The 27,145-nt window shown below is 38.6% G+C and overlaps 2 protein-coding genes across 3 annotated transcripts in view; both read left to right on the forward strand.

The window, feature by feature from the left end:
- PARP4 (poly(ADP-ribose) polymerase family member 4) overlaps positions 1 to 18,354 on the forward strand; it is a 104,047-nt gene extending 85,693 nt beyond the window's left edge. The window contains 3 exon segments of the mRNA XM_081814698.1: positions 10,512 to 10,644; positions 15,182 to 15,219; positions 15,222 to 18,354. Of these exon segments, the coding sequence (XP_081670824.1) occupies positions 10,512 to 10,644; positions 15,182 to 15,219; positions 15,222 to 15,385 (335 nt within the window). The 3' untranslated portion in view covers positions 15,386 to 18,354.
- Positions 18,355 to 20,761: 2,407 nt separating this feature from the next.
- MPHOSPH8 (M-phase phosphoprotein 8) overlaps positions 20,762 to 27,145 on the forward strand; it is a 53,564-nt gene continuing 47,180 nt past the window's right edge. Inside the window, exon 1 of one of the 2 annotated variants that reach the window (XM_081814699.1) lies at positions 20,762 to 21,083. In XM_081814699.1, coding sequence (XP_081670825.1) covers positions 20,853 to 21,083 — 231 coding nt within the window. In that variant the 5' untranslated portion in view covers positions 20,762 to 20,852. The remainder of the gene's footprint in view (positions 21,084 to 27,145) is intronic. The other variant, XM_006742307.3, reaches the window with a different exon arrangement.

Here is a 27,145-nt window from a genome sequence, read left to right on the forward strand (position 1 = left end):
TGCTTCTCCCTCTGCCTGCTGCTCCCCCTGCTGTGCACTTGTGCTCTCTCTCTCTCTGGCAAATAAATAGAATCTTTAAAAAACATAAATAAAAAATAAAAATAAAGGAGACTTTTTTCCATAATCATAAATACAGAGAACAAACTGGCAGTTGCCAGAGGGAACAGGGCTGGAAGGGATGGGCAAATAGGTGAAGAGTATTAAGAGGTACAAATTTCCAGTTATAAAGAAATAATAACGGGGATGAAAAGTATAGCATAGGGAATATTAGTCATAATATTGTAATAACATTATATGATGACAGATGGTAATTACATCTGTATGATTGTGAGCGTAGTATAATGTATAGAATTATTAAATCACTATGTTGTGCACCTGTAACTAATATAACACTGTATGTCCAGTATACTTCAGTTTAAAAAAAAAACACTAAGAAGTAACTAAAAGGTATCTATCTATCTATATATGTATGTATTCAGATTAACTAACAAAACACCTGAAAAAAAGAAAAAATGAAGGAAATTAACAAAAGTCAGACAAACAAAAGCTGAGACAAGGTCAAAGGACATAAGGTCAAACTACAAAAATCAATTTTAATTTCATGTACTAGCCACAAATACTTGGAAAATACAATTTTAAAATACCATTTATAATGGTATTAAAAACATCAAATGCCTAAAAATAATTTTTTTTAAAGATATGAAAGATTTCTAAAATGAAAACTACAAAACATTATTGAGGGAATTCTTTTTTTTTAAAGATTATATTTATTTGAGAGAGAGTGAGAGTGAGAGAGCACAAAGCAGGGGGAGTGGCAGAGGGAGCGGCAGAGAAAGGGGCAGAGGGAGGAAAAGCAGGCTCTGGCTGAGCAAGGAGCCCAATGTGGGGCTTGATCCCAGGACCCTGGGATCATGACCTGAGCTGAAGGCAGGCTTAACTGACTGAGCCAGCCACCCAGGTGCCCCAATTGAGAGAATTTTTAAAAGATTAAGATAAATGGAGAAAAATTTTAAGGTAATGTGATTAGAAAACTAAAAATGTGAAGATGTCAGGGCGCCTGGGTGGCTCAGTTGGTTAAGCGACTGCCTTTGGCTCAGGTCATGATCCTGGAGTCCCGGGATCGAGTCCCGCATCGGGCTCCCTGCTTGGCAGGGAGTCTGCTTCTCCCTCTGACCCTCCCCACTCTCATGTGCTCTCTCTCATTCTCTCTCTCTCTCAAATAAATAAATAAAATCTTTAAAAAAAAAAAATGTGAAGATGTCACTTCTTCCCAATTGATCTATAGATTCAATGTTGTGAACAACCATGCCCACAAATTGATAATCTAGATAAAATGGACTGATTCCTCAAAAGACGGTATCTGCCAAAACTCACACAAGAAGAAATGGAAAATATGAATAGACCTGTATCTATTAAAGAAATTGAATCAATAATTAATAACCTTCCAAAACATAAAGCACCAGTCCCAGATGAGTTCACTGGTGAATTCTACCAAACATTTAAGGAAGAAATTATACCAAGTCTCTATAATGTCTTTCAGAGTAGAGAAGCAGTGGGAATAATTCCTAACTCATTCTATAAGGGCAGCATTACCCTAATACCAAAACTAGACAAAGACATTACAAGAGAAGAAAACTACAAAGCAATATCTCTCAGTAACATAGGTGCAAAAATCCTCAACAAAATATTAGCAAGTTGGATCCAAAAAAGTATAAAAAGAACAATACATCATGACCAAGTGGGATTTATCACAGGTATACAAGTCTGATTCAACATTAAGAAATCAATTAATGTGATCCATTACATCAACAAACTAATAATGAAAAATCACATGATCATATCAATAGATTCAGAAAAAGCATTTGAGAAGATCGAACACTCATTGATGCTAAAAACTCTCAGTAAACAATGAATAGAGAATCTCTTCAACAGAGTAAAGACTATAAAAAAAAAACTATAGCTAATATTATACTTAATGGTGAGAAACTAGAAGCTTTTCCATGAAGATCAGGTACAAGGCAAAGATTACCCCTCTCTTCACTCCTTTTTAATATTGTACTAGAAGTCCTTGCTAATGCAATAAGGCAAGAAAAGGAAGTAAAAGATATATAGACAAGGAAGGAAGAAATTAAAATTTTCTTTGTTTAGAGATGATATCATTATCTATGTTGAAAATTCAAAAGAATCAACATAAAACCCTTGAAATGTAACTGAAATTAAAATAAAAACTTCAAAAAGGTTTTAATTAGATTTGCAAATAATGTAAAAAAAAAATTATTGAAACTAGTGAACAATTATACCAAGGTTGCAGGATACAGGTTAATATACAAAAGCCAATTGCTTTCCCATATTCCAACAAATGGAATTTAAAATTAAAAACACGGTATCATTTATATTAGCACCCTCAAAAATGAAACACATAGATATAAATGTAATAAAATATGTATGAGAGCCATATGAAGAAAATGACAAATCTGATCAAAGAAGAGCTAAATAAATGCATTGATTTTCCATGTTCATAGATAGGAAAACTCAGTATTGTCAAGATTGATCTACAGTTCAATGGAATACCAATCAAAATCCCAGCAAGTTATTTTATGGATATGGACAAATTGATTCTAAAGTTTGTATGGAGAGGCAAAAGACCTAGACTAGCCAAAACAATTTTGAAGAAGAAAGTTGGAGGACTGATGCTATGCAACTTAAAGACTTACTATAAAGCTGTAGTAATCAAGACAGTGTGGTATTGATGACCGTATAGACAAATAGATCAATGGAACAGAAGAAAGAGCCCAGAAAAAGATTCACTGCAATCCTAGGGTACATTTTTATACAAACTGACAAGCTGATTTTAAAATTTATATGAAAATGCAAAAAACCTTAGAATAATCAAGATAATCTTGTGGTAGAAGAAGACAGTGGGAGTGCACAAATTTAAGAGTATAAGCCAGGGGCGCCTGGGTGGCTCAGTCTTTGGGCATCTGCCTTCGGCTCAGGTCATGATCCCAGGGTCCTGGGATTGAGCCCCACATCGGGCTCCCTGCTCAGCGGGGAGCCTGCTTCTCCCTCTCCCACTCCCCCTGCTTGTGTTCCCTCTCTAGCTGTCTTTCTGTGTCAAATAAATAAATAAAATCTTAAAAAAAAAAAAAAAGCATAAGCCAGTATGGTATTGACATAAAAATAGATAAGTAGACTAATGGAACACAATAGAAAGTCCAGATAGAGACCTGCATATTTAGTCCATTGATTTTCTTCAAAGACACCAGTGAAATTAATGGGAAAGGAAAGATTTTTCAAAACTGATATTAGAAAAATTGGAATTTCAAATGGAAAAAGAACCTCAACCCTTACTTCATGCCATACTCAAAAATTAATTTGAGGGGCACCTGGGTGGCTCAGTCGGTTAAGCATCTGCCTTCAGCTCAGGTCATGATCCCAGGGTCCTGGGATTGACCCCCTCATAGGGCTCCCTGCTCAGCGAGGAGCCTGCTTCTCCTTCTCCCTCTGCCTGCTGTTCCCCTGCTTGTTCTCTCTCTCTCTATCTGTCAAATTAATAAATAAAATCTTTAGGGGCACCTAGGTGGCTCAGTCATTAAGCATCTGCCTTCAGGGCTCAGGTCATGATCCCAGAGTCCTGGGATCAAACCCCACATCAGGCTCCCTACTCGGTGGGAAGCCTGCTTCTCCCTCTTCTACTCCCCCCTGCTTGTGTTCCCTCTCTATCTCTGTGTCTCTGTCTGTCAAATAAATAAAATCTTAAAAAAAAATAAAATCTTTAAAAAAAATTAATTTGAGATGGAACATAGACCTAAATGTAGAACTATAATACTGCTAGAGGATACAAGAAAACTGGAAAATTTACAAATATGTGGAGGTTAAACAACATGTTACTGAATAACCCATGGGTAAAAGAAGAAATCAAAAGAGAAATTAATACTTGAGCTAAATGAAAATGGAAATACAATATACCAAAACATGGGATGTGGCAGAAGCAACTCTAAGAGGGAAGTTTATAGCAATAAACAGAAGATCTCAAATAAACAACCTAACTACACTGCAAGGAACTAGGAAAAGAAAAACTAAACCCAAAGTTAGTAGAAGGAAGAAAATAACAAATTTCAGAGTGGAAATAAATGAAATAGAGACCAAAAAGACAATAGAAATGATCAATGAGGGGCACCTGGGTGGCTCAGTCGTTAAGCGTCTGCCTTCCGCTCAGGTCATGATCCCGGGGTCCTGGGATCGAGCCCCACATCGGGCTCCCTGCTCCACGGGAAGCCTGCTTCTCCCTCTCCCACTCCCCCTGCTTGTGTTCCCTCTCTCGCTGTCTCTCTGTGTCAAATAAATAAATACTATCTTTAAAAAAAAATGATCAATGAAACAAGAGCTATTTTTTTTTAATATTTTATTTATTTATTTGACAGAGAGAGAGATAGCGAGAGCAGGAGCACAAGCAGGGGGAGTGGGAGAGGGAAAAGCAGGCTCCCTGCAGAGCAGGGAGCCCGATATGGGGCTCGATCCCAGGACCCCGGGATCATGACCTGAGCGGAAGGCAGACGCTTAACGACTGAGCTGTCCAGGTACCCCCAAGAGCTATTTTTTAAAAGATAAACAAAATAGACAAACCTTTAGGTAGATTCACCAAGATAAAATAGGCTCAAATAAAATCAGACGTGAAAGAGACATTGCTGTTGATACCACAGAAATCTAAAGGGTCATAAGAGACTCCTATGAATACTTATATGCAAATATATTAGACAAGCTAGAAGAAATGGATAAATTCCTAGAAACATGCAACCTACCAAGACTGAATCATGAAGAAATATAAAATTTGAACAGACTCATTAACAGTAAGGAGATTGAATCAGTAACCAAAACCTCCCAACAAACAAAAGTTTAGGACCAGATGGCTTCACTGTGAATTTTACCAAACATTTAAAGAATTAGTACCAATCCTTCAAATTCTTCCAAAATGTAGAAGAGGAAGGAACACTTCCAAACTCATTTTTTGAGGCTACCATTCGTCTGATACCAAAACCAGACAAAGACACTACAAGAAAAGAAAATTACAGGCCAATATCCTGATGATTACAGATGCAAAAATCCTCAACAAAATATTAGAAACTCAAATTCAACAATACATTAAAAGTTTCATGATCAAGTGGGATTTATTCCAGGGATGCAAGGATGGTTCAACATCTGCAAATTAATCAATATACCACATTAACAAAATGAAGGCTAAAAAATCATATGATCATTTCCGTGGATGCAGAAAAAAGCATTTGGCAATTTATTTTTATCATTTATGTTAAAAAAAAAAAAAACCTCTCAACAAAGTGGGTATGGAGGGAATGTACCTCAGCATAATAAAGGCCATACCTGACAAGCCCACAGCTAACATAGTATTCAATAGTGAAAACGAGAAAGCTTTTCCTCTAAGAGCAGAAGCAAGACAAGGATGCCCACTATCCCCATTTTTATTCAACATAGTATTGGAGGTCCTAGTCAGAAAGGGGTCCTAGGCAAGAAAAAGAAATAAAAGGCATCAAATCAGAAAGGAAGAAGTGCAACTGTTGCTATTTGCAAATGACATGGTAATACATATAGAAAACCCTAAAGACTCTACCAAAAAACTGTTAGAATTAATAAACAAATTCAGGAAAATTGCAGGATACAAATAGTGAGCTGATAGTGAGCTATCAGAAAAAGATTTTAAGAAAATAATCCCATTTGTAATTGTATCAGAAAGAATAAAATACCTAGGAATAAATATAACCAAGGAGGTAAAAGACCTATACATAAAAACTATAGGATACTGATGGAAAAAAAATGACACAAATAAATAGAAAGATATTCCATGCTCTTGGATTGGAATATTGCTTAAATGTTCATACTACCCAAAGCATCCTACAGATTCAGTGCAATCCTTATCAAAATTCCAATGGCGTTCTTCACAGAAATAGAACAAACAATCCTAAAATTTGTACAGAACCTCACACACACACACGCACGCACACAAGAAAAGCAAAAAAAAAAAATCCAAAAGAAGTTGGGTTTTTTAAAAAATTAATAAAAATCATAAAGTTCTTGCATGAATGAACAAGAAAAGAGAAATAGAAAGAAGGCATTATAAACAATACTCAGAATAAAAGGGAGGACTTAACGAAAGGTGGTTAAGAGATTTAAAACATAACAAGAAGAACTTATGAACAGCCTTATGCGAATAAGTCTTAAAACTTAGATGAATTTTTAGAAAAAAATAAATTTGCCACACCCACCTAAAGAAAAAATAGAAAGCCTGAATCATTCTGTAGTGATTAAAGAAATTAGTTTAAAACCTCCTGACAAAGAAAACGACACTAGGTTGAGATGGTTTTACCCCCATCTTCTACCAAATATTCAAAGAACAGATAATTCCAACCTAATACAAAATATTGCAGAGCTTAGGAAAAATATGAGAATACCTTTCAGCTTATTTTATTAGCATAATTTAATAACAGATATGACAAGTAACATCAAAAAGAATAAAATACTTAGGAATAAATTGAGCAAAAGATATGCAAGCCTTATACACTGAAAACAGTAAGACATTAATGAAAAAAGTTTTAAAACATCTAAATAAATGGAAAAACATCACATGTTCATGGATTGGAAGCCTTGATATTGTTAAGATGACAGTACTCCCCCAAATGATCTACAGATTCAATCCACTCCCTATCAAAATCTCAGATTACTTTCTTGCAGAAATTGACAAGCTGATCCTAAAATTCATATGAAAAAATAAAGACCTGGAATGACCAAAACAATCTTGAAAAAAAAATAGGAGTATTAACACTTCTTGATTTCAAAACTTACAAAAAGCTTCAGTAATCAAGATAATGTGGTAATGGCATAAAGACAGATGGAATAGAATCAATGGAATAGAACTGATAGTCCAAAAATAAGCCTCTACATTTATGGTCAGTTGTTGTTTGACAAGGATGTCAAGACAATTCAATGGGGAAAGAACTGTCTTTTCAACAAACTGGTGCTGGGACAACTGGATATCTATATGTAAAAGTGTGAAATTAGATCTCTTCTTTACAAGTATAAGAGTTAAAACTGTGCAGCTCTTACCCTACGACCCAGCAATTGCACTACGGGGTATTAACCCCAAAGATACAAAGGTAGTGATCCAAAGGGGCACCTGCACCCCAATGTTTATAGCAGCAATGTCCACAATAGCCAAACTATGGAAAGAGCCTGGATGTCCATCAACAGATGAATGGATAAAGAAGATGTGGTACACACACACACACACACACACACACACACACACACACACAGAGGAATATTATACAGCCATCAAAAAATGAACTCTTGCCATTTGCAATGACATGGATGGAACTATAGGGTATGCTAAGCGAAATAAGTCAATCAGAGAAAGACAAGTATCATATAATCTCACTGATATGAGGAATTTGAGAAACAAGACAGAGGATCATAGGGGAAGGGAGGGAAAAATGAAACAAGATGAAACCAGAGAGGGAGACAAACCATAAGAGACTCTCAGGAAACAAACTGAGGGTTGCTGGAGTGGAGGGGGTGGGAGGGATGGGGTGGCTAGGTGATGGACATTGGGGAGAGTATGTGTTGTGGGGACCGCTGTGTGTTGTGTAAGACTGATGAATCACAGACCTGTACCCCTGAAACAAATAATACATTATACGTTAATAAAAAAAATTTAAAAAAAAGAATCATTAACCTTAGATAAATTCATATATAGAAGAAGAAACTTGCCAGGAAAAACTGGCAGAGACCTTCCAAACCATGTATTTTAGTCATTCCTGGGGGAATCAGTGTCCACCACAGTTTCATTTACAAAGGATGGCACCGGCCAGATCTGACTCTTGTGTGGTTTAAATAAATAAGACCCATGGGTGCCTGAGTGACTCAAAAAACAACAACAACAACAAACAAAACAAAAAACAAAAACAAAACAAATGTAGCTCTTAGAAGAAAACAGAAGTAAATCTTCATGACCTTTCATTAGGCAATGGTCTCTTGACACCAAAAGCACAAAAGAAAAATAGACAAACTAAACTTGATCAAATTTAAAATTGTATGTTATTTGTCAATTATGTCTCAATACAAAATTTTTAAAATTTTGTGTGCAATTGAAAAATGAAAAGACAACACAAGGAGTGGGAGAAAATATTTACAAATCATATATCTGATAAGGGACTGGTATCCAGAATATATAAAGAACCCTTATAATTCAGTAATAAAAAGACAAATAAAACAATTAAAAAATAGTCAAAGGATTTGAATAAATATTTCTCCGAAGAAGATATACAAATGGCTAATATGGACATGAAAAGATGCTCAGGCTCATTAGTCATCAGGGAAATGAAAATAAAAACCATAGTTATGTACTACTTCATACCCAGTAGAGTGGTTATAATTTAAAAAAAAAAATGGTGAAAAGATGGACTTTTCAATCAGTGGTGATGGGACAACCAGACAATAAGGCAAAAAGTACAGTTTGACTCTTTACCTCATACCATACTAAAAAATTCCAAATAGATTGAAGACTTAAGTATGAAAGACAAACAATAAAACTTTTGGAAGAAAATCTTGGAAAAAATCTTTATGATTTTAGGACAGGAAAGGTTTTTTTTTTTTTTTTAATTTATTTTGAAATAATTTTAACCTTGCAGAAAAGTTGCAAATATGGTACAAAGAATTCTCATATACCCTTCATCTAAATTCCCCAGATGTTAACATTTTGAAGTATTTGATTTATCATTCAGAGAGGAATTTCTCAATGCAAAAAGGCACAAGTCATAAAGGAAAAGATTAACAGACTACATTAACACCAGCAATGCCTCTTTATTAAAAATAAATAAAATATAAAATGTGAAAAAGACATACTACAAACTAGGATAAAAACACATATAAACAATATATAGGGGCGCCTGGGAGGCTCAGTCGTTAGGCATCTGCCTTCAGGGCTCAAGTCATGATCCCAAGGTCCTGGGATGGAGCCCTGCATTGGGCTCCCTGCTCAGCAGGAAGCCTGCTTCTCCCTCTCCCACTCCCCCTGCTTGTGTTCCTTCTCTCGCTGTCTCTCTCTCTGTCAAAAAATAAATAAAATCTTAAAAAAAAAACCCAATATATAAACAAGGTACAAACCTTGTGGTAGAACTGAGTGATAAACACAAACGTCAGCATGGTGGTAGTTTCTAAAAGGGAGCAGAAGAGAATACAATTGGGACACAGCTCACAGACACTTTCAAGGTAATGATTATATTCTGTTTCTTAAAATGGGTAGTTGGATACCACCTCACACCCATTAGGATGACTACTCTTAAAAAAAACAACGGAAAATAACAAGTATTGGTGAGAATGTGGAGAAAACGGAACCCTGTTCTCTGTTGGTGGCAATGTAAAATGGTAGCTGCTATGGAAAACAATAGAGTGGTTCATCAAAAAATTAAAAATAGAATTACCATATGACTCAGCAATTCCATTTCTGAGCATAATACCAAAAGAATTTTTTATGTGAAGTGGTTTCGAATACATGACTTGGATTTAAGAAAATTAAAATGGGTTGTTAATTTCTGGCTCAGTATATATAAAGATTCATTTTCAATTTTGGTATTTTATAATATAGTAAAATACCTTGGTTTAGGTGTATAACACTGGTTACCTATAGGTACTATTAAAGTAATAAGAGGACAATTTAGTTGATCTTAAAAAATGTTTATTTTACACTTCCTGAAGCTGGCAGTCTCCACGCTCAAGAGTCCAGAGAACTGCAAAGTAAGGGGACAGGGCTGTAAGCTCTTATAGAAAGAGGCAAGCAGGAAACCAGGAAGAAGTACTTAGTTTATGCTGATTGGTTGGGTTTGCATATCTGACGGTATTTAGAAAGATCAAGGAACAGGGAAGTGAGTATAGCGCCCAAAGTTGGCTTGGTGTTGGGGGATTGGCTGACTGGATATATTGTTTCTGATCAAGTGCAGTGTTTATAGGGACATAAAAGTTATATAGGTTTTGGTTTGCTGACATGGCACCCTGGGCAGTAGCAGCTCTATCTTGGGCCTAGAAATTTATTTCAGTGATACAAATCACTAGAAATAATTTGCTACGTTGACCTACCCAGCTGTATCAATTGTTTATCTGTTGTATATTTAGGTTTACTCCTCTAAGCTATTTGTAGCAGGAGCCTAGAAACTGAATTTCTTTCACCAACTTCATGCATCTCTGTTTATTAAAGATGGCGGAGGAGTTATGGATGTAACTGTTTCCTAACAACCATCAGGGTGTTATGGCACGTGTTCCATTCATCCTCATTTTTTATTTAAATAACAGGCTAGTTAAGGATCTTGAAGAGAATTATAGAGTTTTATGATCTGCTAATGTATTATGGTTCAATAGTATTATAATTCTTTACTAGAACTTTTATAAATGGGCATAGTTTGAGATGCAGAGTTTCCAACAGATATAAAAGAGTTTTCCTCTTTTAGGTAAAAAAGGAAGAGAGCGTCTCCTGGACCTGATCGCCACATTTCTGGTGCTACAGTTTCTTCGCACCAAGTTGGAACAAAAGGGAATAGTCTTCAGATCACTGATGAAATTGGATGATGCTTCCATTTCCAGGTGGTTTTAATTATAGTATTAAGCAACTGGCTTATATTTCTGACCATTTCTTAACTGAATTTTGCAAGAAGCTACATGGAATTGTAAGAACAAAGAGAATTTATTCCCAGGGAATATCTTGCCTGCACTCTTCTGTCATAGGCAGGGCAGATGCAATATTTTGCCTCTTGGTTTCCATGAAAAACCAGGGCTCAGAATGTTTTAAGTGTAGCTTACACTGGACCTCAGATCTGTGGCTCCTGATTTAGTATTCTTTTCACTATGGCCTATTGATTCTGTGTGCTTTTGGAAAATCCACAATATGACTGTTGGGACCAGACCTGTTCCCAATAAATTGCAGGGCCTGGCACAAGAATATAGATGGAAACCCACATACTGTATGTCTAAGTATTTAAAAGTTATAAATCAGGGGCGCCTGGGTGGCTCAGTCTGCCTTTGGCTCAGGTCATGATCCCAGGGTCCTGGGATCGAGCCCCGCATTGGGCTCCCTGCTCTGTGGGAAACCTGCTTCTCCCTCTCCCACTCCCCCTGCTTGTGTTCCCTCTCTCGCTGTGTCTCTCTCTGTGTCTCTCTCTGTCAAATAAATAAATAAAATCTTTAAATAAATAAATAAATAAATGTTATAAATCAAACTAACAAACTGTTAAATAAAACACATTTTAAAGTCCTGCCTTGACAAATACAAGTTCTTGAAGACCGAGTTCAAATTTAGAATTCTGTGCCCACTTGAAGTTTGATGCCATAATATGACAATGTAGAGAGGGCCTGTTCTGGGGCCCTGGCTCCTAGTCCTTGGGCTGACCTCTGGCACCACAAGAGGCCTTGAGGCACATGTGAATACCCTCTTTACTTACAAAACTCCATCCATACCCCACGCAAATGGTCACCCCTTATGTGTGTGCATATACACACAATATACATATATATACATATACATACATACCTATATAATTTGCTTGTGATTTTTTCAAAAAGGCAAGATTAGTGGGAAAACTAGCAAAACTAATAAAATATTATCTATAGGGGGAGGAAGAGGAGACAAGGTTAGAAGCTAGGTTTCTCCTAATATACTTTGTTTTACGTTTTTGACTTTGAAACTAGGTAAATATTTTGCATAATAAAGACCAGATACCAGAGAGAAGAGATTGAATATGTTAAATTATACCATGGACTGCCATCAGCAGTGTCTGGAATGTGAGGAAATAAATGGCAAAAGGAAAAAGAGGGGAGGAGTGGAAGCTATAAATTAAAGGACACATGGCCCGAAGGCAATGTTAGGCCTACTTTGGATCCTGATTTGAACAAAATGCATTTTATTAAAGGGAGAGAGAGAGAGATTGAAAATTAAGCAGGGGGAATGGGAGAGGGAGAAGCAGGCTACCTGCAGAGCTCGATCCCAGGACCCTGGGATCATGACCTGTTTTAAACATTACCTGGATATTTTGTGATATTAAAGAATTATTTATAGCTATTTTAATGTCATGTTTAAGAAAAAGTTCTTGTCCCTTAGAGATACATATTTACAGATGAAATTAAAATAAATAAGCAGACCTATTTTTACCCTCTCACAAAGACTGATTAAATTCTCAATTCGCAACAGCATCAAACACAAAATAGGTACTCAGAAAATAACAAATTGAGCATTTTACCGTACTTAATTTATACTTCCATTTTTAAGAAAAGCAGCACCTTCTCATGGTGAGAAAGATGGAAATTTATTAAGTGAATATCAAGAAAAATACTTCAAAGAACTAGTAGACAGGACTGACAAGTTAATATTTGATTTAATAAGCACAACCAAAGAGGCATTTCTTCTATTTAGATCTTTTTCAACTGAGACAGAGGGAAGAGAGGCTTAGGAAATAAGTTGACCAAAGTAAAGCCATTTTGATTTTTAGGCTGATCCTTAACCTAAAAGTCAGCAGGTAACAAGCTACAACTCATGGAAGACCACAAGACCCCACGCCCTCCAGCAATAAAAGTCATAAAGACTGGACATTCCTAAAATTGCTCCTGTGGGTAATTCTACAACTCTAAGACAATGGAAAAACTAACTGCCCAATGTAAATGTTAAACCCAAAGTTAAAGAGTAAGCCCCTCCTTATATGGTTAGCTAAAAAAAAGACAAAAAAAACCCTTATAAAACCCTTTGTTAGAGGCAAGGGTTGGGGGCGTTGGTCCTCTTCCTCCCCTGGGAAGAGAGGCCACTACTCTATCTGTGAAGTAGTTCCTTTCTTACTTGTATACTTACTAAGTCTTTGTCCCTTTCTCTACATGGCTTGCTCTTAAATTCTTTCTCTAGAAGAGCCAAGAACCCTCTTGGCGAGGGGCATAAGGCCTTCCCTCTTGACCTGTCTGGCATCACAACTATGATAGCCATTAAAACAAGTATTAATAACTTTGAACCTACTCTTGAATTGCAATATCACAAAGTATTATACCAAGATTTTAAAAAATAATGAAGTATATTCCATCACATTGCTCTTATTATATGACAGTTATTATGAGAGCAAAAAGGTTTGTTGGCACTTTAATGAACTTTTAAGTAATCTTTATTTCCTGTTTATTGCATATTTAATTTATAACTTTTCTTTTTCTGCTTCATGATGCACATAACATTAATACAGTAGCACATTGTATGGAGGAATATGAACAAAACCTTCATACTAGTGGGATGGTCAGTCAAAATTTAGAGGCCAGCTAAAGGAAAACCAGTGGAATTAGTGAAAATATTTAAAATTAGTTTTGTTGCTTTCCATAGTTCATAACTATAAGTAGACTAATGATTACTGGGAAACATGTCTTTTTTTTTTTTTAGATTTTATTTATTTATTTATTTGACAGAGACACAGCGAGAGAGGGAACGCAAGCAGGGACAGCGGGAGAGGGAGAAGCAGGCTTCCCGCTGAGCAGGGAGCCTGATGCGGGCCTTGATTCCAGGACTCTGGGATCATGACCTGAGCCGAAGGCAGACGCTTAGCGACTGAGCCACCCAGGTGCCCCGGGAAACAGGTCTTTTAACCACTTTGGACGTGCTTCCCATTTAGTATGTTTGTGTCATCATGATATTCATCTGATATCTATTGATTGCCTACTCTGTGCCAGGGACTGTTAAGCCTGTGAAATCCATGTGTTTTGCTAATCCCCACAACAAAGCCGTAGGAGCTCATGTTATTATCATAATTGAGGAAACAGAGACTTCCAGTGTTGAATGAAGACTGCACCATATCACACAGCCAACATTGTGTGATTTCAGTCAGGATTTGAACTCAGCTCTTAGCCACCACAGTATACTGATGACCCTTTCCCAGTTCACAGGGAAAAAAATCAAGAAGATGGAGAGAATTTTCCAAATTTTTAGTTCCCCCCATAGAATTTTTTTTAAACTCTAGTATATGTTACCACTTGCTTGCTAATAAATTCTAGCAGGTGACAAGATAAATGAGGAAGTAGCTAACTAGCATTAGTGAAAAATCTCAGAATTTTTGAGTCTTGAGTAGACTTTTGAATATTTGACAGTCTTGTTTGATATCATCTTATGCACACAAACTTGAAGTTTTTTTTTTCTAATTTTAAGATTTTATTTATTTATCTGAGAGAGAGAATGGGAGACAGAGAGCATGAGAGGAGGAAGATCAGAGGGAGAAGCAGACTCCCGCTGAGCAGGAAGCCCGATGTGAGAATTGATCCCTGGACTCCAGGATCATGACCTGAGCCGAAGGCAGTTGCTTAACCAACTGAGCCACCCAGGTGCCCCACAAACTTGAAGTTTTTATGTTATGCACAGTTTAGTAGTATGTTGTTCCTGATTTGTGTGACAGAATATATGGCTGTTTCATGGGTGAGTCTTAGGCATTTTTCTAACTAATCAAATTGAGAATTCCTGGTACAGTAAAAAGGAAAGAAAAATAGAAACCTGGTTTGTAAAATAGTATTGAGTTTCTACTTGAAGAATGGATGGATTTAGATCAAGAAGAATGGAAAGGGGATGACCAAAAAAAAAAAAAAAAATATATATATATATATATATATATAAAGGCTAGAGGAAGCTGAGTTGTCCTGGAGGCAGCAAGGAAGTCTGTGAAGCATTTGGAAGCTGGAAAGTGATGGGTATAGTATATTTAAAAATGTAGGGGCGACTGGGTGGCTCAGTTGTTAGGCATCTGCCTTTGGCTTGGGTCATGATCCCAGGGTCCTGGGATAGAGCCCTACATCAGGATCTCTGCTCAGCGGGAAGCCTGCTTCTCCCTCTCCCTCTCCCACTCCCCCTGCTTGTGTTCCCTCTCTCGCTGTGTCTCTCTGTCAAATAAATAAATAAAATCTTAAAAAAAAAAATAAAATAAAATGTATTAAGTTAAAAGCACCGTGTCAGTCTGATAGAACTTTCATAAAATGTCAGACAGAATTGCTTTTATTGCATATCTTAATTTTTGACAGAATTATTTTGTCTGATATGATGTGCTAGGATTTGATATCGCATTATATTTCATATATAATTATATTCTGAAGTTGATGGAACCATTTATTTTTAATCTAGAAATATTCCCTGGACTTTTGAAGAAATAAAGAAAGCGAGTGATGGGTAAGAAGAACTGAAGGACAATATCCATCTATCTGCCAACGGCTTGAATTGGGTCAAGATTGGGACTCTGCCACTAAACAGCTATTGGGGATCCAAACCATAAACACCACATCTCCTCTTCACAGAGTTCTTAATTACAGTCAAAGCTTAATCATCTGAAGTTGTATTTTAAACATTATTCATGTTTCCATGTATAAAATAATCAGATATCAATAGATACCTATAATGAAATTTAATTATGATTTTATTCAATGTAGCACTTACTTTAAAATAATGAGAAACACAATTGATTATTTTAATGAACTAACAAGTGATAACAAAATATTACAATATTACAGATTTGTGTTTAAATATTTTAAGGTGATAAGAGACACATCTGGCTAGTCCTGGAGCCTCATTCCCTTCTCCCCTTTAAGGACTCTAGTAGAGAACTGGTCCAGCTGGACTTAGTAAGCTGGGGAGAAACAAGGTCTTTGGCTGATGTCAGTGTTCCTGGCATGCATTCCTGTTTCCAGGGCCCTGAGTATCCAGACCTTTGCCCTCAATATGCATGTGGTTCCTAGTCTATAGATCCCTTGATACATCTTTTTGTCATTTAGAGAAACTTGGTATCCCAAGCAATTCTTTCATGGATCTTGCTTTTGGTGTTGCCTCTAAAATCCTGAAGTCAAAGGGGCGCCTGGGTGGCTCAGTCATTAAGCGTCTGCCTTCGGCTCAGGTCATGATCCCAGGGTCCTGGGATCGAGCCCCGCATCGGGCTCCCTGCTCCGCCAGGAAGCCTGCTTCTCCCTCTCCCACTCCCCCTGCTTGTGTTCCCTCTCTCGCTGTGTCTCTCTCTGTCAAATAAATAAAATCTTTAAAAAAAAAAAATAAATAAATAAATAAAATAAAATCCTGAAGTCATCTAGATTTCCTCCTATGTTATCTTACATAAGTTTTATGAATTTTGCATTTTACATTTTGGTCTATGATCCATTTTGAGTTATTTTTTATGAAAGTTGTAAGGTCACTGTCCACCTTCCTCCACACTATCACTTCCAGGCCATTAACTCTCTACCTTTATGTAAAAACCCTGGTTTGTTTTTGTTTTCTTGTTTTTTTAATTTAAATTCAATTAGCCAACATATAGTACATCATTAGTTTTTGATGTAGTGTTCAATGATTCATTAGTTGTGTATAACACCCAGTGCTCATCATATCAGGTTTCTTTGAGATTCAGTCTTTTGGCTATCCTCCAACCTGTCCTTATTGCTGTGACTTGCCAAATGCCCAGTACCTACCCTCATTCACATAAGGTTCAGGATTTCCCTTTCTACTGTCAGTCCTGCCTTCATCTTGAGTGACTTCCATTATCCTGATGTGTGACCCTTCCTAATTCCTGGACTTGAACCATAGCTATGTCTTGGCAGAATGTTTTGTGATACTCAAAGGATGGGAAACTTGTGAGGAGCTACCATGAGGCCCTCTCCCATCCACCGCTCTATCTCCCTGAGAGGCAGACATAAGACTACTTCTCATCACCTCCCAGTTCTGAGGTGATATGAAGCTCAGAATACAGCTTCAGACTAAAAATCCTCCTAGCTGCATCTAGAATTAGCTCCTCAGCAGTGATGTGTCCCACAACTCACATTGCAATTATCTAGCTCCTCTTAGGGTGTGGGACAAGGACCAAGGGGAGCTGGCATCTTTGACTACTCTTCCTCTTGCTGTTTATACAATAAACCATCTAAATCTAAAATGGCTTGTTATGTCTTTATGGCTAAATCAATCAGGCCTTGCCCTTGGCCTTGTCTGCTTGTTTGCTTGACATAATCATCAAGATAACTCTTTTCTTGTTTTATCAGATTATGGGATAAAAGATTGATAATACCTAGTAGCAGAGTGTGTGAAGGTAAACAGACTTCCTTATGTTGTTACTGGAAACATATACAAGTAAAACAAAGTTTTGCAGTATTTATCCAAATTTAAATCACTACCCTCCTTGACCTATAAATTTCACTAATAGGAATTCCACTTCTAGAAATTTATCTTGCCAAAATATGGACACACACACACATGCATATGTTATATATGCATATATATGTGTGTGTGTATATATATATGTATATATATTACAGTTGCAGAACAATGTGGAATAAAGCTCATTTAAAAATTATATAAATGGGTGTTTATACATGTATGAGATAAAAGTCTGTCATGTCATATTCCAAACTGGTTACCTTTGAGGAACAGGAACTTTATTTCTATCTTATATTCTTATATTCTATATCTTATATTATTTCTATCTTATATATTCACTGTAAAAATTTTTACATTGAACATATACTTAAATTTTTTATCTCAAAAATACATAAAAGTAGAGAAAATAGTATAATGAACATAAATTCCATCATTTAAAATATTTTGCCAAGTTTTTATAAATTTAGAACCGTCTTTTCTTCCCTCTTCTTTTGCTATTGACTTGTTAAAGAAACAAGGTCAATTGTCCTATAGTATGTCCCACATTCTGGATTTGTCCGATTGTTTCCATTTTTTCTTTCCCCATATTTCTTGTAAACTGGATATTCGATCTAAGGCCCTGAATAGATTAAGGATCAGTATTTTTATCAATAGGAGCCATATAGTTTGGTTGTTCTACTTTTATTTTTTTAAAGATTTTATTTATTTATTTGAGAGAGAGAGAATGAGAGCGAGCGAGCACACGAGAGGGAGGAGGGTCAGAGGGAGAAGCAGACTCCCCGCCGAGCAGGGAACCCGATGCGGGACTTGATCCAGGGACTCCAGGATCATGACCTGAGCCGAAGGCAGTCGCTTAACCAACTGAGCCACCCGGGCGCCCAAGTTGTTCTACTTTTAGTAATGCTAACATTGATCAGTGCATTTTCCAATGTGAAGTTCTGTTTCTCCTACAACCAACAAATAGTCTGAAGAGATACTTTGGCAGCCAGTTCCTCATCAATCTTTCACCTAACAGTTGCCTGAATCATTTCATGAAATATTGTGATTCTCTATGTTTTCTTCTACGCTTGTTAACTGAAATTCTTCTGAAAAAAAATGAGCTTTCCCCATAACTAATACTATTTGATTATAGTATTTTTAAAAACTTACTTTAAAAAGATATTTAATTATTAGAATTGTTGTGTGTCTTCCTTTATAGACTAAGAGTCTGTGCAGGGCAGAGAGACTGTTAAGAAAGAGACAACGGGCCCAAAATGGAGTTATCTGTGTCAACCCCCACATCAGCAAACCAAGACTTGATACCCAACCGAATTGCAGTTTCAGGCTCTTCTAGGAATATAATCTTCACCAGTAGTCTGGAATTTCCTGGCAGTACTGGTGAGGTAATCCTCTTGATAGACCCCAGCATTCCCCCAAAGGACAGTGAATTTGCCTGAAATAATCCTTTCTTTTGTTTATGACTTCCTTGCCCTCCCCCTTTCTGTCATGAAAAGCCTGTCCTTTTCTGCATTTCTTTGGAGCTCCTTTCTATTTGCTAGATGGGATGCTGCCCCAATCGTTGAATAAAACCAGTAAGATCTTCAAATTTAGTCAGCTGAATTTTAATACCATGCTCTATTGCTCTTTGTATATGCTCTTTGTAATGCTTAGTATAGTCATGCACAGGATGCATTTAGTAAGCTAAATAAATAATAAATCAATGAGCCCACTTAAGATCTGATGAGCCTCTTCATGATGTGGGAAACAAAGGCAGAAGAAAAATTATTAAATTTCCTACCACTTACAGCCCATTGACTGACAAGTCCTTGAAACAGGCAGAGTGACATTCCTTTAGGGACTCACCTGCCTTGATGTTGATACTTTCCTAAGGGCAAAAGGCAACCTTAGCCTGACCCTCCAGGATCCTGTAAGTCTACTTTAACATACAAAAATTCCTTTGGAAACTTCATCTCTACCCCTGCAAGATATATGTTGGCACTCATCCCCCAAGCATATGACCCACCAATACACATCTGAAGGATCTCATAATAAATGACATTTCCCAACAATAGCTAGCCCCCTCAAGGTCCCGGAAACCCTGCTTCCAAATTCCTTAGAAACTTACGCTATCCCCAACTCCCTCCCAACTTGAAAGTATATAATGACCCCAGCGCAGGTCTCTAGAGCCCCACAGGTCCTGTCCCCATGCTTTAATAAAACCACCTTTTTGCACCAAAGATGTACCAAAAATTCTTTCTTGGCCATAGGCTTTGAACCCTAACATCTTTCCTACATCATCCAAATGGATCTAAAGGATCATAGATGATTCTTTAGTTAACCTCAGAGTTAATTTGAAAGAGTTAATCTTATAAATTAAGTCCACCATTCAAAGAAACAAAAATAAAAAGCTCTTTGGGGCGTCTGGCTGGCTCAGTGAGAAGAGCTTGCAACTCTTGATCTTCAGTTTGTGAGTTTGAGCCCCATGTTGGGCGTAGAGATTACTTAAATAAATAAAACTTTGAAAGAAATTTAAAAAATTAAAAGTTCTGGGGGCGCCTGGGTGGCACAGTCGATTAAGCTGCTGCCTTCGGCCCAGGTCGTGATCCCAGAGTCCTGGGACCAAGCCCCGCCTCAGGCTCCCTCTCCCCACTCATGCTCTCTCTCTCTCTCTCTTTAATAAATAAATAAAATCTTTTAAAAAAAATTAAAAGTTCACTACCATAAAGACTTTATTTGCAATTCAAAGAGAAAAATATTTTACCCTTAAGTGGATTATCCTAGCAACTTTGGGTGACCTATCTTTGTCAATCCTGGACAAAATACTTTTATCGCGTCCTCTGGTATTTTCATTGGGGAAAAAAATATCCCAAGAACTTGGAAAATAATTGTTTTGGGCTTGTTACTTAAAAAAATTTTTCCCTAACTTTAAACAATACTAAGATATAATAGCACTATGAGTTATGTTTGTATCGTTCACACGCGTTAAACGAGTCAAAATTACACATACACGAATGGCCCGGCATCCCGTTCTGGCCCGCTCAGGTCTGGGCAGAAGGTGGGGCCTGCTTTCCTAGAAAGCCCCCCCGTCGACACCGTCAGGAGCAACTGGAAGAGGGAAAAGACCCCGCGCAGCGTTCGGTCCCCTCAGGCGCTTGAGCTTCTCTTCCAGTCAGACTCCCGCGCTCTGGTGTTCCCCGGCCGCCCCTTCCCAACACGGGAAGCTCCCGAGCCCGCCTCCGCCGCCTGTTCCCCACTCAGCGCTGGAGCCCCAACCCCTCCGAGGGTCCATGTCAGCCTCACTCCTTTCTCCCCCGCGCCCTGACAAGCCCCTCCCCGCCCCCCCTCCGTTCCTGCCCCACCCCCTAGGGGCTCCCAAACAACCCTTCCTCTCCCCTCCAGAGCCTACCTACCGACCCTCTCTCACGGCCCCATCCGCCCCGCCCTTCCGCCGGGGCGCCCCCCTCGGCCCGCCCACCCGCTTCCCGTAGGCTCCGCGGGGGCTCCAGCGCGCCCGCCTCGATGTGATTGGTTTCAGTGTGTGTCGCTCCAGGGTCCCGAGTCCGCCATTGGCTGGTTTCCCTCGTAGCGTCACGCTGCCAGAGAGGATTAGGGCCAAGTGCGGAGCGCGAAGAACTGCTGGGGTGTGTGTCGCAGCAGCTCTTCCTCGGCGGTTTGCTGGGCTCCTGTTATGGCTGCGGTGGCGGCGGCGGCCGTTGCCGAGGGAGCGAGCATGAGTGCAGTTCCTGTTTCAGGTGCCGACAGCAACGGTGAGTCTCCTGAAGTCGAAGGAGAAGGTGTTGGAGCAGTGGGCGAAGAGAAGGACGCAGCCGCGAAAGGAGCGGAGGCAGTTGGAGACAGCGAGGAGGACGGAGAGGATGTGTTTGAGGTGGAAAAGATCCTGGACATGAAGACCGAGGGGGTACGTGTGCGCCGGGGTAGGCGAGGCTGGGCCTGCAGGGTTTGAAGTGGAGAAGCGGGGAGTGATGGGACTTCTGTGGAGGGTTGCGGCGCGAAGACGCAAAGCCCTCCCAGATTTCACGAGCTGGAAAAGACCAGCTTGTGCAGACACACGACGTAGGCGGGGGGAAAGGAACGTGACAGCCAGAGCCGACGCAAGCGTGCGAATCATGGGAGCAGTGCATTGACATTCCTGAACGGACTTTTGGGCTGTGGCTGTGAGGGTACGTTTCCAAGAAGTTTGAAAGGGTTCTGTGGCCCGGAGAGATGAAGCAGTTTAGGTTGCGGTGTGTGAGTGTCAAGGGTGCAGACAGTTGGTGAAGGATATGTCATGGTCATCAATGTTTAGGTACCTGATTGGGGCCACTGCTTTGTGCTGGAAAGGAGTGACTCTGAAATCGTGCTTCTCTTCATAGTCCAGTGTCCACGCCATCCTTTCAGTGTTTTCCAAAACCATGATCAATTTTCTGGTTTAAAATCTTTTGGCATTCCTCTTCGCCCTCAGAACCTTGCCCAAGAGGGTGGGATTTAAAGGTTTTCAAAACCTGACCGTTATCTTCCCTCTCCTTGTTTACTGTGTGATTGTAACCACACAGTAACACTTGAAATTCTTCATCACACTATTGCCTTGGCGCTTACTGTTCTCTCTCCTCCTTCTCAAGTCTTTAAGGTGTTACTGAGGGTCAGTTTCTCAGTGAAATTCTTTTTTGACCCTGATCCCTGCAGGGTGAGGTGCTTCTTCAACTACGCCGTTGTAACACTTTGTTCAGACCTCTGTTTCAGCACTTAAAGCATTATTCTTTATATGTTTGTCTCTCCTGCTAGGTTGTAGGTTCCTTTAATAAAGGGAATATGATTTTTTTTTAAAGATTTTATTTATTTATTTGAGAGAGAGAATGAGAGAGAGAGAGCATGAGAGGGGGGTGGGTCAGAGGGAGAAGCAGACTCCCTGCCGAGCAGGGAGCCTGATGCGGGACTCGATCCTGGGCCTCCAGGATCATGACCTGAGCTGAAGGCAGTCGCTTAACCAACTGAGCCACCCAGGCGCCCCGGAATATGATTTTTATTAATTTTTGTATCACTGGTACTCAATCCAGTGCCTAGTATGCAGTAAGCGCTTTGTGTATATCAGATTATTAAATGAGTGAATGAATCAATGACTGCAGGCTGGGGTGAAGGAGAGTGGGTGGAAGGATGGACAGGGAAACAGTTTATTTCAGTAGGTAAGGTCTCACATGGTGGTTGGGTCTCTGTATTCTTTTTATTGTCTGTTATTTTCTGTTTGTCATGTGCTACTTTGTGTTAATTTTTTCGTCTATTTAACAAACTTTTTTTTTTTTTTTATCACATGCTGTGTGCTAGGTGCCGTGTTAGGTCCTGAGGATATAGAGATGAATTGTAGCATACACAGCTGCTGACACTGAAGAGTCTGTCTATTGGGAATAAATAATTGAAATCCAATGCCATTAATATTATTATTAGTTGCAATACAGTAAAGATAAGAACTTTATTTGGTGTAATTTTCCCAAATATATTACAAAAGCGCCTTGAGATGAGAGTAGAGCCAATCTTGGACTGTTTTGTATCCCCTGCATTTAGCACAGTGCTTGGCACATAGAAAATATTTAGAAAAATATTTGGTTAGGGGAGTAATATCTTTAGAATTAAGGTGATTCACCTATTGGTATACTTTTTTTTTCTTTTTTAAAATTCATTTTAATTCCAATGTAGTTAAATTCATACAATATTTAATATTCCTGGTCCCAAAGAATTGTAGGCACTGTACCCAAAGTCTCATATTCTAGTCAAAAGCGGATGAAACTAAGAAGCTTAAGTGTTTAAGGCAGTAAAGGAGGGTTATTTATATCACTTTAGTGATGTAAAGTTGGGTGAAAATTCTAGTTCTCAGGACCTTGTATTTTTAGGTGCTCTTGAGAATGAGTGACTTATAAGATGAAAAGTATTAGCTCAGCAGAAAAGGACTGCATCGGTTACTTTTTAAGTACAGCTGAGTGAGCCAGCCAGTTGGAAAACATAAGGCTCCTGATAGAGTTTGTTTGGCCTCCTTATAGTCTTAAGGTCTGTTGTTCATAAGCTGCCAGACTGTGGTATTCTGTTATTGACTAAGACAGTCATTATGATGAGTGTTGACTTGCAGGAAAAGCATTAATTCTAAATTTATATATTAGCCATGTTCTTTCTTTTGGTTTATTGCTAAATGTAATTTTTTGTAACAATTAAATGAATCTGACAGATCTTGGGGTTTTGGCTTCAATTTTGAATTGGAGTCATTTTTACATAATAAAAAGCTGGCACTTGTTAATATTTATGGGAATTTGATTTTTTTAGTGTACAAATAAATATTTTAATTATACAACTTAGTAAATTATTACAACGCCAACACCTGTGTAACCTCCACCCAAGTCAGAAAATATTAGACTGCCAGCCCTAGAAACCTCTTTTGAATCCCCTTTCCCATCAGTATCCTCTTCCATCCCCCAAAATCACTGTCCTGAATTATTATATGGTAATAGCTTTCTTGCTTTTCTTTGTAATTTTTCCACCTAAGGATGCATTCATTGACACTTGAGTTTAGTTTTATCATAAAATATATAAAATAAATAAAAATTTTATTTATGTACATTTATTTTTTAAAAGATTTATTTATTTACTTGAGAGAGAGTACAGAGGGAGAGGGAGAAGCAGACTCCCTGCTGAGCAGGGAGCCCGATGGAGGACTCAATCCCAGGACCCTGAGATCATGACCTGAGCCGAAGGCAGATGCTTAACTGACTGAGCCACCCAGGTGCCCCTGTCAATTTTAAAGCAACACTAAAGCTTGGGTGGCTCAGTCGGTTAAACATCCGACTCTGGATTTCAGCTCAGGTCTCGATCTCAGGGTCATGAGTTCAGGCCCCGAGTTGGGGAAGAGGGAAGATCACTGTCTTTGAGAGAGGAAGGATTTTTAGGAGAATGAGGTCATGTCTCCTCCATGAACATGAATTTTAAAACCTAATTTTGCCTTTCAATTGACAAAGTATAAAATATTTACTATGTGGCAATTTACCAAAGTCTGCTGACTTTGGCTCTATAACCACTTACAGAATTATTAAGCCATTCACACTTTTTCTTTAAAAAATTATGTAATGTGCCCACTTTCACCACTGCTATTCAACACTGTACTGTACTGTAAGTTCTAGCCAGAGCAGTTAGATAAAGGAAGAAGTAAAACTATATGCACAGATGACATGATTCTCTATATAGAAGATCCCAAAGAATCACAAGAAAATTACTAGATGTAATAAATGAATTCAGCAAACTTGAAGGGTATAAGAATAACATAATAAAAGGTTATATTTCCATACACATGTAATGCACAATCCAAAAAGGAATTTTTTTCCCCCTCCAGTTTTAATTTTAATTCAGTTAGTTGACATATAGTCTAATATTGTTTCAGGTGTAATATAGTTATTCAATACTTCCATACACCACACTGTGCTCATGACAACAAGTGCATTCTTTAATGCCCATCACCTATTTAACCCATCCCCCCACCTTCCTCCCCTCTGGTAACCATCAGTTTGTTCTCTATAATTAATAGTCTGTTTTTTTATTTGTCTCAATCTCTCTCTCTTATTTTTTTTCCCTTTGCTTGTTTGTTTTCTTTGTTAAATTCCACATATGAGTGAAATCATACGGTATTTGTCTTCTCTGATTTATTTTGCTGAACATTATTCTCTCTGGCTCCATCTTTGTCATCACAAATGGCAAGGTTTCATTCTCTCTATGGCTGAATAATATGCCATTGCATATATATGCCACATCTTCTTTATCCGTTCATCAATCAATGGACACAACAGGCTGTAAACATTGGGGTGCATGCATCTTTTTGAATTAGTGTTCTTGTATTCCTTGGGTAAATACCCTGTAGTGTGATTGCTAGATCATAAGATAGTTCTATTTTTAACTTGCCATTTGGTTTATATATAGCCTCTTCCGCATATGGCAGTCTGTATTAAGTTGATGGTTGTTTAAGTTTGAACCCATTCTTTTCTCCTCCCCTCTCCACGTTTTTAGGTATATGTTAGGTATATTTTATATCCTTTGTGTGTGTGTGAGTTCCCTGACTGAATTTTTACAGAAGTATTCATTTTTACTGCTTTTGTATTTCATACCTTTATACTGTCACTTTTGGTCTCTCCTTTCTACTCCAAGAGTCCCCTTTTATATTTCTTGCAGGGCTAATTTAAGGGTCTGGGAAACTCTTTTTTGTTTTCTCTGGGAAACTCTTTATCTCTCCTTCTACTCTGAATGATAGCCTTGCTGGCTTGCTGGATAGAGTATTCTTGGCTGCAGATTTTTCCCATTCAGCACACTGAAAATATCATGCCACTTCTTTCTGGCTTGCCAAGTTTCTGCTGAAAAATCTCCTGTTAACCATCTGGGCTTTCCCGTGTAAGTTACCACCTTCTTTTGTTTTGCTGCTTTTACAATTTTTTCTTTATCACTATATTTTGCAAATTTAATTACAATATGTCTTGGTGTGCATCTGCTTTGTTGATTTTGATTGGAGTTCTCTGTACCTCCTGGTTCTGGATATCGGTTTCCTTCCCCAAATTAGGGAAGTTTCCAGATACTATTTCATTAAATAAATTTTCTGCCCCCTTTTCTCTCTCTTCTTCTGGGACTCCTATAATACAAATGTTGATTAATAGAGTCCCTAAGTTCCCAAAGTCTGTTCTTGTTTTGTGTAATTGTTTTTCTCTTTTGTTCAGCTTGATTACTTCCCATTACTCTGTCTTCTAGGTTACTAATTCATTTCTCTGCTTCTTCCATCCTGCTATTCATTCCATCAGGCATGTTTCTCATTTCGTTTATTGAGCCCTTTATCTCTGCTATGTTATTCCTTATCTCTGTGTTAAGGGTATCACTCATGTTTTCCACTCTTTTCTCAAGTCTAGTGAGTATCCTTATGATTATTCCTTTAAATTCTCTATCAGGCATGTTACTTATATATGTTTCACTTAGATCTCTGGCTGTGGCCTTGTCCTGTTCTTTCATTTGGGATAAATTTCTCTGTCTCATTTTGTCTGTCTCTGTTTCTGTTAAGAAAGTCAGCTATGTCTTCTGCTCTTGAAAGTAGAGACTTTATGAAGAGGAGGTCCTGTTGTGCCCTTGCAGTGCAGTGTCCCCTGTTCACCAGAACCTGGCACTTAGAGCAGAGTATCCTATGTGTGTTGCTTATACCTTGCTGTTGTGTCTGAGTCACTTTTCCTTTCAGTGCAGTGGTTTGCACTGACACCTTGCCTGTTGTGGGCTGTGCTTGCTCTCTGTGGTATTAGTGGGACCCAGGTAGGCCAGCTCTGAAGGGGCGTGCACATCAGGGAACTTGGGAGTGGGCTGGTGTTGTTACCAAAATTTGGGTTGGGTCAGTAGTCCTATGCTGGATCCCCTGAAGTGCTGTGGTAGCTGGGGGCTGTGCACTGGGGTGGCAGGGGGTACAAGGCTGGGCATGGTGCATGAGAATGGCTGGGTATGGCTGGGCCCCAGCACACGATGGTGGGTGGGGGTGTGTGGCTGGGTGCAATGCACTGAGTGTGTGGGCGGGGTACGCATGCCTTTAATAACTCCCTGAGCCCAAGGCTAGCAGGCTTGGAGTGGGCAAGTCCTGAGGAGAACTCATGGGCATAGCATACTGCTAGCAGGTCAGGTAGCAAGTGTCTGTGCAGCTCCTCTTCCTGCACGTGGCTCTGTATTTATGCTGGCGGGTGGGGGAAGAAAATGGCACCCATGATTTTCTTTGTTTTCAAAGAAGTCCTCCAACATGGTCTGAAATCAGTATGAACAGATCTGTCTCCCGTTTGCTCCTGGTGTTCTTTTTTTTTTTTTTTTTTTAGATTTTATTTATTTATTTGAGAGAGAGCACAAGCAGGGGGAGTGCAGAGGGAGAGGGAGAAGCAGGCACCCTGATGAACAGGGAACCCGACATGGGGCTCAATCCCAGGACCCTGGTATCATAACCAG

The sequence above is a fragment of the Leptonychotes weddellii genome, chromosome 3, assembly GCF_054177405.1.
Source record: "Leptonychotes weddellii isolate Sample4059 chromosome 3, ASM5417740v2, whole genome shotgun sequence".
Taxonomy (NCBI): Eukaryota; Metazoa; Chordata; class Mammalia; order Carnivora; family Phocidae; genus Leptonychotes; species Leptonychotes weddellii.